The 12,283-nt window shown below is 57.5% G+C and overlaps 1 protein-coding gene across 1 annotated transcript; it reads right to left on the minus strand.

Moving 5' to 3' along the window:
• Positions 1-1,404: 1,404 nt before the first annotated feature.
• Positions 1,405-12,089, minus strand: ZSCAN10 (zinc finger and SCAN domain containing 10). The gene is made up of 7 exons (XM_012441694.3): positions 12,044-12,089; positions 8,805-8,955; positions 5,400-5,873; positions 4,904-5,171; positions 4,653-4,717; positions 4,428-4,485; positions 1,405-3,161 (listed from the first exon to the last, which is right to left on the minus strand). Exons 3-7 carry the CDS (start codon positions 5,793-5,795, stop codon positions 1,606-1,608), a joined length of 2,343 nt encoding a protein of 780 aa, XP_012297117.2. The 5' UTR covers positions 5,796-5,873; positions 8,805-8,955; positions 12,044-12,089; the 3' UTR covers positions 1,405-1,605.
• Between the last annotated feature and the right edge of the window lie 194 nt (positions 12,090-12,283).

Here is a 12,283-nt window from a genome sequence, read left to right on the forward strand (position 1 = left end):
GAGGCAGCTGGATCCCAAGTTCCTCTCCACAGAGCCTCAAAGGACCCCGCAGGCTTTCCTCCTTCACATCCTGCAGATCGCTCTGACGTCCCGTTACCTGGAAGGACTGTCTCTGGCCTGAGCCCGCAGCTCTGAGGGGCCGCCCACAGCCAGGGCCCGGTCCTGACTCACCTTACCCTGGGCCACATGTGGGATCTCCCCTCTGCCACCGTTCCAGTTCTTTCTCCATTTCCCTGACCTCTCCAGTGACCCCGTGTCCCCAACGACTCACCCCTCTCATGTGCCCCATGGCTTCCTCTTACCTAGAAATCCCTCCTGCTGTGCTGTGGTCCCCAGGGGCTCTGGCAGCCCCACTGTCTCCACCGCCTAGCAGGCTTCCCCAGCCTTGCCTTTCTCAAGTCATTTCCATGCAGTAGCCAAAGCAGAAGTGACTATTACTAGATAAGAAATCCCTCCCTGACTGTGCCCTCTGCAGGCCTCCCACTGCATATGGGCTCAGGGCTGTCCTGTCAGGCCAGTCATCAGGAGCTTTCCTGTCCCCCTCTGGGACAGATGCTGTCCAGCTGCAGCTGGGGCTCCTCCCTTCCCCCACCTGGTTTCCTGTTACTCTCTCTGCCTGGGCCACCCCTCCCACATCCTTCCCAGGGCGCCTTCCCCTCACTCTGCTCAATAACCCAGCACCTTCTCTGGCACACAGTAGGCACTCAATACATCAGGAGGGCTTCCTGTGCTTCAAATGTGGCCTCTCCCAACCCCTTACCCTCCATCTTTCAGTTGACTGATCCCTCCTCCTTGAAATGACCTTCTCTGGGGTCTTTCACGAGAGGAATTTCTCCTGTGACATCTGGTGACATAGTCTCACTCTGTCACCCAGGCTGGCGTGCAATGGCGTGATCTCAGCTCACTGCAGCCTCTGCCTCCCAGGTTCAAGCAGTTCTCCTGTCTCAGCCTCCCTGGTTGCTGGGACTACAGGTGCATACCACCACACCTGACTAATATTTGTATTTTTTGTAGAGACAGGGGTTTCACCATATTGGTCAGGCTGGTCTCGAACTCCTGACTTCAGGTGATCCACCCGTCTCTGCCTCCCAAAGTCCTGGGAGCACCGGCACCACGCCCAGCCAACTGAAGGAGTCTTATGTGACTAGTGAGTACTTACTGCACAGCACAGATCAAGGGTAGTGTCCAGAGGAGAAAACATTTCACGGTCAGATTCCTTGGTCCTCCCCATGGCTGGCTGTGATGGCTGACATCTCCTCTTCTTCCCCACTCTGGGTGGCAACCCTCTCCCCACACCTGCTCCCAGGCAGCCTACTCCAGAAGGCATAGCTGTGTCCCTGTGCCCCAGAGGGAAAGCTGACAGTTCGAATTTTTGTGGGCTTAAAAAGAAGTAAAGAGGGGCCATTTTGGAGAAGGCCATTTTACTTTGGGCGTTTTAATTACATTGCCGAGGCTGGGAACCAACGCCTGGGGCAGGGAAGGACAGTTGTGGAGGTGGCGGCAGAGGGAAGTGGGTACGGTGGGAAGGGACATTCCTGCAGGCCTCGGCTGTAGAGGATCCCAGGCAGGTGGGCGCAGGGCATGGCTGGCGGAAGGTGGGTTAAGCTAGTACAGTGTCTCACGGGCGTGCGTGCGCAGGTGGCGCAGCAGGTGGGAGTTGCGGCTGAAGCTGCGGCCACACTGCGTGCAAGCGTAGGGCCTGGCGCCCGTGTGCACCAGCTGGTGTCGCAGCAGGTTGCAGCTGCGGCTGAAGCTCTTGCCGCACTCCACGCACTCTTGTGGGGGCTCGGCCTGCTCCTGCCCGGGCTCCGCATGGGTAGCCAGGTGCCGCCGCAGGTGTGCGTTGCGTCGGAAGCTGCGGCCGCATGTCTGGCAGCTGTAAGGCCGCTCGCCTGTGTGGCTGCGGCGGTGGCGGGCCAGGTTGGAGCTATTGCGGAAGCGGTGGCCGCAGGTGTCGCACGCGTGGGGCTTCTCCCCAGTGTGGATGCGCTGGTGGCGCGCCAGGTGGGCGCTCTGGCTGAAGCCCTCACCGCACTCGCTGCAGCGGCAGGGCTTCTCACCCGTGTGGCTGCGCTGGTGGCGGGCAAGGTCCTGGGGCTGCCCAAAGCTCTTGCCGCACTGGGTGCAGTGGTGGGGCCGAGGGCCACCGTGGGTCAGCAGGTGGCGGGCCAGGCTGGCCCGGCGCACGAAGCGCTTGCCGCACTGCGGGCAGGCGTAGGGCTTCTCGCCGGTGTGCACCCGTTGGTGGCTGACCAGCTGCGAGCTCTGCGTGAAGCTGCGGCCACAAGCCTGGCAGGAGAAGGGCCGCTCGCCCGTGTGCACCCGCCGGTGGGTCACCAGGTGCTCACTGCGCCGGAAGGCCTTGCCGCAGTCGCCGCACACGAAGGGCCTCCGGTCGGAGTCCCGGCGGCGGCTGCCGGAGCCTTCGGAGGACCGGCGGTCCTTGTCCCTGGCATGGATCCGCAGGTGGCGCTTGAGGCTGGAGCGGCGCTGAAAGGTCTGTCCGCAGTGGGAGCACAGGACATCAGGTGGCGGCGGCGCTTCGGCCTTGCTCTCAGGCGCGCAGGGCGGTTTCTGGTCCTGGGCGTGCGCCAGCAGGTGCTGCACGAGGTTGGTGCGGCGCTGGAAGCCGCGGCCGCACTCGGCGCACAGGAAGGCGGGCTCGGAGGAGTGGGTGAGCAGGTGCTTGCTCAGGTGCGAGCTCTGGCGGAAGCGGTGGTCGCACAGGTGGCAGGCGTGCGGCCGCTCGTCCGTGTGAGTGCGCATGTGCAGCTTGAGGATGGAGCTGCGGCCGAAGCTCTTCCCGCAGCACAGGCACAGGAAGGAGCGCCCGGCCGGGTGCGAGCGCAGCTGGTGCGCCTTCAGGCGAGACAACTGCGGGAAGCTCACCCCGCAGTCCGCGCAGATGAACTGCAACTCCGGATTGGGCTCGGGGGCGCCCTCGGCCACTTTGACCTCCAATATTTCACTGCCACCAACAAGGGACCCATCTTCACCGGGGCCGCTGTCCGCAGCGCCCGGTCCGAGCGTCTGGGCCGGAGGCTCTCCTGGCACCCCAGGACTGTCTGCCTGGGACTCTGCTAAGATGGCAGCGGGCCAGGCAGCCCCTTTGGGGTCTTCTTGTTTAAACTCCTCCTTGTCTGGGGTTCTGCTTCTGAATCCTGGGAAACAAGAGAAAACAAGAGATGGTCAGGCTTATTCCCAGGGCTCCTATCAATCGCCAGAACCAGATTGGCCTGGAAGTAGAAAGAAACCCAGGATCCTGCAAAGCTGGCCGGTGAGGGGTCAGGGGCAGTGGTTCACGCCTGTAATTCCAGCGCTTTGGGAGACCGAGGCAGGCAGATCACTTGAAGTCAGGAGTGAGTTTGAGACCAGCCTGGGCAACATGGTGAAACTCCGTCTCTACAAAAAATACAAAAATTAGCTGGGTGTGACGAAACATGCCTGTGGTCCCAGCTACCTGGGAGACTGAAACAGGAGAATCGCTTGAACCCGGGAGGGGGAGGTTGCAGTGAGCCGAGATTGTGCCACTGCACTCCAGCCTTGTAGGTGGGTAGAGAGGGTGGGGGGGTCAAGCGAGGGTGCCCCTCTTTATTTTTTTTTTTCAGTAAAATACACAAAAGATGAATTTACCACAATAACTGTTTTTAAGTGTCCAGTTCCGGCCATCAAGTATATTTACAAGGCTGTGTCAACATCATGAATATCTAGTTGCAGAACTGTTTCGTTACCCCAAACGGAAACTCCATACCCATTAGCAATGATGCCCCCGATTGACTATTTTAAAGTTCAAAATTAACAGCGACAATTATACCAGACACAATGAGCCTAAAAGTAAAAATTAACAAGAAAACGTCATCAAAATAGCCCCTCACAAAGGCCAGAAAGGCCAGGCACAGTGGTTCACGCCTGTATTCCCAGCACTCTGAGAGGCCAAGGTAGGCGGATCGCTTGAGGCCTGAAGTTCCAAGACCAGCCTGGGCAATATAGTGAGACCCCATTGCTACAAAAAGTTAGCTGGGCATGGTGGCACACACCTGTAGTCCCAGCTACTCGGGAGGCTGAGGTGGGAGGATTACCTGAGCCCAGGAGGTCCTGGCTAAAATGAGCCCTGATTGTGCCACAGTCTGGGTGACAGAGTGACACCCTGTTTCAAAAAACAAAAAGGCCAGGTCAGGTGGGGTCTGGAACTTCAGTCAATGAAAGAGGTGTTGGCCGGGCATGGTGGCTCACACCTGTAATCTTAGTACTTTGGGAGGTCGAGGTGGGAGGATCACTTGAACCGAAGAGTTGAGACTAGCCTGGGCAACATAGAGAGACCCTGATCTCTAAGAAAAAAAAAGAGAGAGAGAGACAGAAGGAGAGAAAAGCAAAAGAAAAGACGCATCAGTGATCAGTAGTCACCGCTCCAGGGAAGGTTTGCTTACCCATAGGGTGTGCAGGCCACACCTTATTCTCTGGCACATCCTCAAAGGTCAGGGACTCCTGTATCAAGAGCAGAAACCCTTGGTGAGTGAGGAACATGCCTCAGAAACCTGTGGGGAATTAAACGCTTTGCAGGATTGAATCAGGGCAGATGCAGGTTAGCTAAAGCGGCAATGGCAGAGAAGTTCCTGGGGCTTGAGAACTCCCTGGGGTGTGGCCCAGCTCACCAGCACAGCCACCAGCTCCTGATCTCGGGAAGTCTCCTCTGGCCATGGCGAGGGGCCCTGGGGACCTGACAGCATTGGGGAAGAGGGGAGGAAGCATGTTAGAAGGCAGCCCTGCCTGCCATGTGGCTGCCAGGACATGCACCCATCATTGAGGCCCTGTGAAGGCCCCACTTCTCACCCCACCCCAGACATCCAGGCAGGCCCCTCCCCCAGCATCCAGTCCTTGGCCTCCTGGGGCACAAGCTCCTCACTGCTTTCTTGCAAGGACTGGAATGTCTTCTGGGGCCCCGGGCTCGGCAGCTGCTTTGAGCTTGAAGGATGTCTCCACTGTCCCAGCTCAGCAGGCTTGGCAGGCTCTGGCAGGAGTAGGGGAGGCTCATCCGATAGGCCCAGCACTGGAGGCTCTTCTGCGGGCACTTCCTTCTTGGGGCTGTGGCTGAGGACCTGGGAAACACACCGCTGTTCCTCCAAGGTGGTGTCCGCACGGGGACAGCTCTTGCCAGCATTACAACTAAAATCCTGCTCAAAACATATTCAAGTTAAGCGACTCCCGGAGTGGCAACCTGTGTCCTACCAACTCCGAGGGGACATGGGACAGAGACGGGGTGAGAGTCAGACAGGGGAGGAGTTAGGAGGTGAAGAAGGAATGGTCAGGTGAGGGAAAGTGGCGTTCCAGAGATTCCTCACTGCGGGGATCAAGTCCCGGTCATTCCCACGCTGCTCAGCCCGCTGCCCCGACCCTCTCACCAGTGGCCCCGAGTGGCTGGGCTCCTGGTGGATGCCCTCCAGCAGCAGTACCACCTCCTCCCCGTCCCTGAGCGGCTGCCCTTGCAGGCGGCCCAGGAGGTGTGGCGGCAGCACACTCAGGAACTGCTCCAGCACAAGCAGCTCCAGGATCTGCTTCTTGGTGTGCAGAGCCGGCCGCAGCCAGTGGCCGCAGAGCTCCCGGAGCCGGCTCAGGGATGCCCTCGGCCCCATGTCCTCCTGATACTGGAAGCATCTGAACAGCTGATGAGCCACCTCGGGCCTCAGCCTGGACTCTGGCCGCCTGGGGTCCTCTGGGCCAGTAGCCTCCTCCTCCTCCAGTTTGACTTCCCCCAGGTGCTCCTGCTCCAGGGCAGCTGGGACTGATTCTTCGAGCATCCTTCACTGTGGGGATGCCTCGCTGCAGCGGCCCCTGCTCTTGGGTCTCTCTCCTCCTCTCTTCCCACACCTGCAGAGCTGAACACCCTGGGTTAGGATCTGCTGCAAGGAAGCTGGCCCTATGCCTCCATCATCGATGTTAAAAGACACCCAATACACAGACCCAGAGGAATTGTTTTTCTCACTGGGTAAGCATCCCTGAAAGAAAAACAACCTGTCCTTCCCTTCTTCCTGATGTAGCCATTGGGAGAATCAAGATGGATCCTGGCCAAAAACATTTGTTTTTTTAAAGCTCTTTTTTTTTTGAGACGGAGTTTCGCTCTTGTCGCCCAGGCTGGAGTGCAATGGCGCGATCTCAGCTCACCGCAACCTCCGCCTCCCGGGTTTAAGCAATTCTCCTGTCTCAGCCTCCTGAGTAGCTGAAATTACAGGCATGCGCCACCATGCCCGGCTAATTTTGTATTTTTAGTAGAGATGGGGTTTCACCATATTGGTCAGGCTGGTCTCAGACTCTTGATTTCAGGTGATCCACCTGCTTCGGCCTCCCAAAGTGCTGGGATTACAGGCATGAGCCACCACGTCCCGGCCTAATGTGGCCTTTAGACCCAACTTCCATGCACAGGGCCTTGCCCGGAATATGCAACAAGTCAGACCATCTCTCAAAGAAACTGGCCTGAGTTACCGGTCAGTGTCATAAAAAGCAAGTGCCTGTAGGGGGCGCTGTTGGAGAGGAGCCCAAAGAGCCCTCACAACCAAGTGAGTGAACCTCGATTGGATCCTCATTCATATTTCTTAAAGGCTCTAGAAGATATCCTGGTGCCAGCTGGAAAATGTTGAGTATGGTCGGGACACTACATGATAATAGAACGACTACTCATTTCGGAGGTGAGAGTCTAGCCTTGTAATACACAGGAAACGGCTGCGTTCTCAGAAGATGCTGCAACGTTTGGAGACGGGGCCTGAAGTCTCAGCCACATTAACGGACTGACAATGAGATACATATATGAATGTTCCTTTCACTCCTCTTTCAAGTTCTCTGGATGTTTTCAAAATTTCAGAATAAAAGGTTAGGGGTGTTGGGATCACGCCTGTTATCCCAGCACTTTGGGAGGCTGAGGCAGGAGGATCCCTTGAACCTCAAGAGTTCAAGCCCAGCCTGGGCAACATGGCAAGACCCCCATCTATAAAAAAAATGTAAAATTAACCAGTCGTGGTGGTGTGCACCTGTAGTCCCAGCTACTTGGGAGGCTAAGGTGGGAGGACTGCTTGAGCCCAGGAGGTTGAGGCAGCAGTGAGCTGTGACTGCAACATTGCACTCCAGCCTAAGCCACAGTGCAATCCCCCATCTCAAAAGATAAAAAATAAGTCATCTATAGCCACTAGGGGGCACTGGGTGGGGGTACTGACAGCCTCCTCCTCCCCCACCTCCCTGTCCCCCATGGGGAACCTCTGGAATTTCAGCCCCACCTACAGGGGACTCAGTTCAGCCCAGCTCAACTAATTGAGGCTGGAAGACTTAAGCTTTTCTGAGCAGAGCAGGCTCGTATTTTTGTTAGATCTCTGAGGCACTTTTACATTTTCTTTCAGGCAGGGGTCATTTATAGACATGGAAACCCATGTCTCAGAGGGTTTCTGCCCTCTGCTTTCTGCCCTTCCTGTTCTCCAGCCTCAGGGCTAAAAATGAACCTGTCCTAGAGCCTCCCACCCTCCACTTCCATTGGGCACCCCAGGCAGGGGGATGGGAAGAAAGCCTGAAGCACCACTCCCCCCACCTGGATGGCACAGGGCAGTGTCCAGCACCTAGTGGCTGGCATACAGTAGGCGTCCATGAGCGCGAGCTATTGCTGTTCTCATTGCTGCTGATTACAACACCAGGCACCGTAGCAGTGACTCACAGTCCTGTTGACCCATTCTACAGCTGAGGACACTAAGGCTCTGCAAAAAGATAACCCAGTGGCTGGGTGCAGTGGCTCACCCCTGTAATCCCAGCACTCTGGGAGGCCAAGGTGGGTGAATCACCTGAGGTCAGGAGTTCGAGACTAGACTGACCAATATGACGAAACCCTGTCTCTACTAAAATTACAAAACTTAGCCCAGCGTAGTGGCGTGTGCCTGTAGTCCCAGCTACTTGGGAGGCTGAGACAGGAGAATTGCTTGAACCTGGAAGGCAGAGGTTGCAGTGAGCAGAGATGGTGCCACTGCACTCCAGCCTGGGTGACAGAGTGAGACACTTGTCAAAAAAAAAAAAAAAAAATTTAGCCAGGCATGGTGGCATGCGTCTGTGGTCCCCAGCTGCTCAGCAGGCTGAGGCAAGAGAACTGCTTGAACCTGGGAAGCAGAGGTTGCAGTGAGCTGAGATCGAGCCACTGCACTCCAGCCTAGGTGACACAGCGAGACTCCGTCTCAAAAAAAAAAAAAAAAAAAGTAACCTAGCCTTGGGCAGCCTCTCCCTGGTAATGATGGCCTAGTCAGAGCCTTGGACAGTTCGGTGAACCCCCTTAATACGAGCCTGAGGGTTCTCTGAACCTCCTTCTCAAGCGGGATGTGGGTTGTGGTACACAATGGGGGATTTTACGCCAGCCGATGAGAAGGAGAGGGAGGTGATGCCAGAACATAACCCATCTCTCCTAACTTCCCCCCAATGCACAGTATCTTCCAAGCTCCCCCACCCCCACCCCGGCTCCCCAGCATCTGCCAACCTCCGCCACTCCGGAAAAATGTAACAGTGTAAGTTCCCTGCCCCAGTCTCATCTCATCCAGGTGTTGAGGGGTTTCTTAGTGTTAACCCTTAAGCGCTCAGCTTGGGAGCTGGATGGGGACAGGGTAAATGAAGACAAAGTGAGAAATCCAGATTTCAACCCCTGCATGTGTGAGAGTGTAACCACCCCCAAGCCGGAACTACACTTTCCTGCCCTTTGGCATCCACTCCAGGCACCCACCCCACCCCACCCCATCTCTCCCCAACCAGGACGATGCTGTGCCCCAATCACAGATGAGTGTACTTCTCACCCTGGCCTGGGAGTAGGAGCTGTGTCTAGTTCAATGAGTGTTCATCCAGCACTTGAAGTTACTTCGGCGTCTGTTAGCAGAAATTAGGAAATGGCAATGCTTCTGACCATCTCGAAGGAAAGTGTGTAGCAACGTCTGGGACAGAAGAGGTCTGTGGCAAATGATCAGAAAAATGGCGTGAGGCCGGGTATGGTGGCTCATGCCTATAATCCCAGCGTTTTGGGTGGCCAAGGCAGAAGGATCACTCGAACCCAAAAGGTTGACGCTGCAGTGAGCCATGTTCGTGCCACTACACACCAGCCTGGATAAAAGGGGAAGACCCTGTCTCAAAAAACAGTAACAAAAAAGGCGGAGTTGGGGGAGAAAATGGGATTGTGTTTGAGTGGTTTTTAGTAGCATGCACAAAATAACAAGAGAACCAATCACTGCTCATCCGTTGCCCAGCGGGAGCAGCGGGCAGGTACTGAGTGTCGGGCGCTTAGGCTCGCTTCATCCCGGTCCAGCCCATGGACTAAACAATCATTTCTCCCTTTGCCAAGTGCAAAGACCCATCTTTGCACTTGGTGACTTGCTCAGGGTCACACCAGATGGAGCCAAGGATTTGCTTTAGGCTGAGAATGTAGATCTAGAACACAGGGCCAAAGCTCTGAAACAGAAAAGCAACTGATGTAGGTCCTGCTCTGAGCCATTTTCCTAGCCTTAGCCAAAATATCACAGCAAGAACTAGAAAAAATAAGAGGATTCCAAATTCCAGCCCTCAGGCCCAGCCACACCGGGAGGCCGGAATCTCCAGGTGAGGTCTCTCTAAAAGGTTTCAAAGAGGTGGAATTTGAGACAAGCTGGCTTCAGAGAGTCTCTCCCTCCCCCCAGATCTCCAGGACAAAAGCTCTGTTAATATGCACCACTGTAGGGGGTAGGCTGGGTAGGGAGGCAGGCGAGGCTCTACAGCCACCATCCAACATTTGACCAGCTTAATCTGGAGCCCGGGGTAGAGATGCTGCCACGAGACCCACCCAGATCACATGAGCGCCCAGAGCTGGGGAAGGGGGCAAAGGTGGGGTCCTCGGCCGGGAACACTCCCCTTCTCCCTGGACACAGTTGGCAGCTGCCTGATTAGTTGTTTGCTGGTTGGCTTCTCTCCACGTGCTGGGCTGAGTGGGCAAGGCCCATCAGTCCACCTGGGAGCACGTGAAGCCTGCCTTCTTCAATGTCACAGGAAGTCCTGCGATCTCCCTCCTCCCCAAAGCCCCCATCGCAACAGGGCCACCAAGCTGGCTGGCACAAAGCTCCCCAGCAGACCCTCTACATCCTCCCAAGACTCTTCCAGCCCCCGCCCCAGCACCAAGGCCTGGAGCTTCCCCTGCTCTCTTCAAGCTGCTGTGAGCTCCTAGCACCCATCCTGGCAGCCTGCACCCCGGCTTCCCTCCAACTCACCACTCGGGGTCCCCACTACAGAGGCAGAGATGCTGGGAGGTTCTCTGAGGGTTCCAGGGCCAGAGTCAGCCTCCACCAGCCTGGGGAAGGGCTCTGGGAAATGGAACAGGAAGTTCCTTGCCCCAGTCCCATCCCATCCAGGTGATGAGGGGCTTCCTAGAGTTAACCCTTAAGCTCCCAGTTTGGGAGTGAGATGGGAAGAGGGCGGGGCCAGAGACAGGAAGACAAAGTGAGAAATCCAGATTTCAATCCCAGACTGTGTGAGAGTGTAACCACCCCCAAGCCAGAACTACCACCTCCCAAATCAAGACTGGCCTGGTGCCCCTTGGGGGTCTGCCAGTCTTTCTTTCGAGCTAAGAACTGCCATTTTTAAATGCCCACAGCGTGCCGGCTTCTTAGCTAGACTTTTCATTCACGTGACTACTAACAATGGCCTGCTGTGTGCCAGGCACCGTTACAAAGCCGGCGCCGAGGACCCAGAGAGAAACGGAAGGAACGAGGCCCTGCCCTCAGGGGCTTACATTCCAGGGCACAGGAGCAGCGAGCTGTGCTAGAAGATGGAACAGGAGGATGTGATAGGGCAGAGGCTGCTCCATCTACACGGTCACCTAAAGTCCTCCCGAGTCCTGCCAGGCGGCTTTTGCCCCAACGTTCCAGATGACGAAGCAGTGACTCCCCGGGAGGGAAGTGGCCTCACCAACGGCGTCAGAACCCAAACTAACTCTTTCCCTGTGCTTAAGGTGCCTTCTTGGGTTGTGCCCTTGGCTGCAGCTGGTGCCTCCCTGAGCGTTCAGAGCCCCCGGGGAGCCGGGACCACCTCTCCGGTGTCGGCCGGCCCTCGACCTAGACCCCTCGGTGCGTCGGGGCCAGGATCGCCTGACTGGCTCATCTGCCGGGTCTTTGTTTTCCTGCCCTTGGCACCTGAGCTCATCCTGTTCTTTATTTTAGTTGTCTAGGGCTCCCTGCGGGCGACGGTCTTTCTCTTCGGTCCGCGTCCCGCGCAGCCTGCTCCTAGCCTCGGGCTCCTCCCACCGCGCAGTTCGTCCAGGGGCGAGGCTAAAAAATCCCGACCCCAGGGAAGGGGGCCCGAAGGCCAAGGGTCGGGGCGGGGTTCTGTAGGGCCGGAGGGGGCGTGTCCGGGGCGGGGTGCTGTGGCACCGGAGGGGGTCCGGAGGGAGAGGCGTGGAGCGAAACTCGCGAGGCTGAGGACTAGAGGGTATTACAGGCCAGGCCCGGTGACTCACGCCTGTAATCCCAGCACTTTGGGAGGCCGAGGTGGGCAGATCATCTGAGGTCAGGAGTTCAAGACCACCCTGGCCGACATGGTGAAACCCCGTCTCTACAAAAAATACAAAAATTAGCCGGGCGTGGTGGTGCGCGCCTGCTACTCGGGAGGCTGAGGCAGGAGAATCGCTTGAACCCGGGAGGTGGAGGCTGCAGTTAGCCGAGAACGTGCCACCGCACTCCAACCTGGGCGACAGAGCAAGACTCCGTCTAAAAAAAAAAACAAAAAACGGGGAGTGTTTCCATCGGAGTCCGCCCGGCGGTTCCGCGGAGTTCAGCGCCTTGGGGAAGGGGCCTGGCTCTCAGTGCGGGTGGCCTCGTTGAGAGGGGAGGGAGCAAGAGGCCTGTGGGGAGATGGGGTGCAGGGCCTCCCCTAGGTTCTGCCGCCCCCGACGCCCGGCGGAGCCCGCACACGCGCACTCCTGCACACCAAGCCTGGGTCGGAGGGGCCCCGAGCCCTCCAGGGCTGGCCAGCACTCCGCCGCGGTGGTCGTGGCCTTGGAGGACGCGTGGTTGCGTACCTGAGCCCTTGCGAGCCGGGCGGCTGGACCTCGAGCAGCGGTCCTGTCCTGGAATGCGGTGCGCGACCCCGGCAGGCACGCCCGTCTGGGTGAGGGTCCGACCCGCTGGTCTCGGCGCCCCATGTCTGGAGCGTGCCGGAGTTTTGGAGAGTCTAGGAGAGCGGACCGAGAGGTTAGCGGAAGGTTTGAGGCGGGCTGCGAATGTGAATTCCCAGGGCCTCCCACTCCGGCGTGTCACCT

Source organism: Aotus nancymaae, unplaced genomic scaffold (assembly GCF_030222135.1).
Source record: "Aotus nancymaae isolate 86718 unplaced genomic scaffold, 86718_ANA_hifiasm-v0.15.2.pri h1tg000049l, whole genome shotgun sequence".
NCBI lineage: Eukaryota > Metazoa > Chordata > Mammalia > Primates > Aotidae > Aotus > Aotus nancymaae.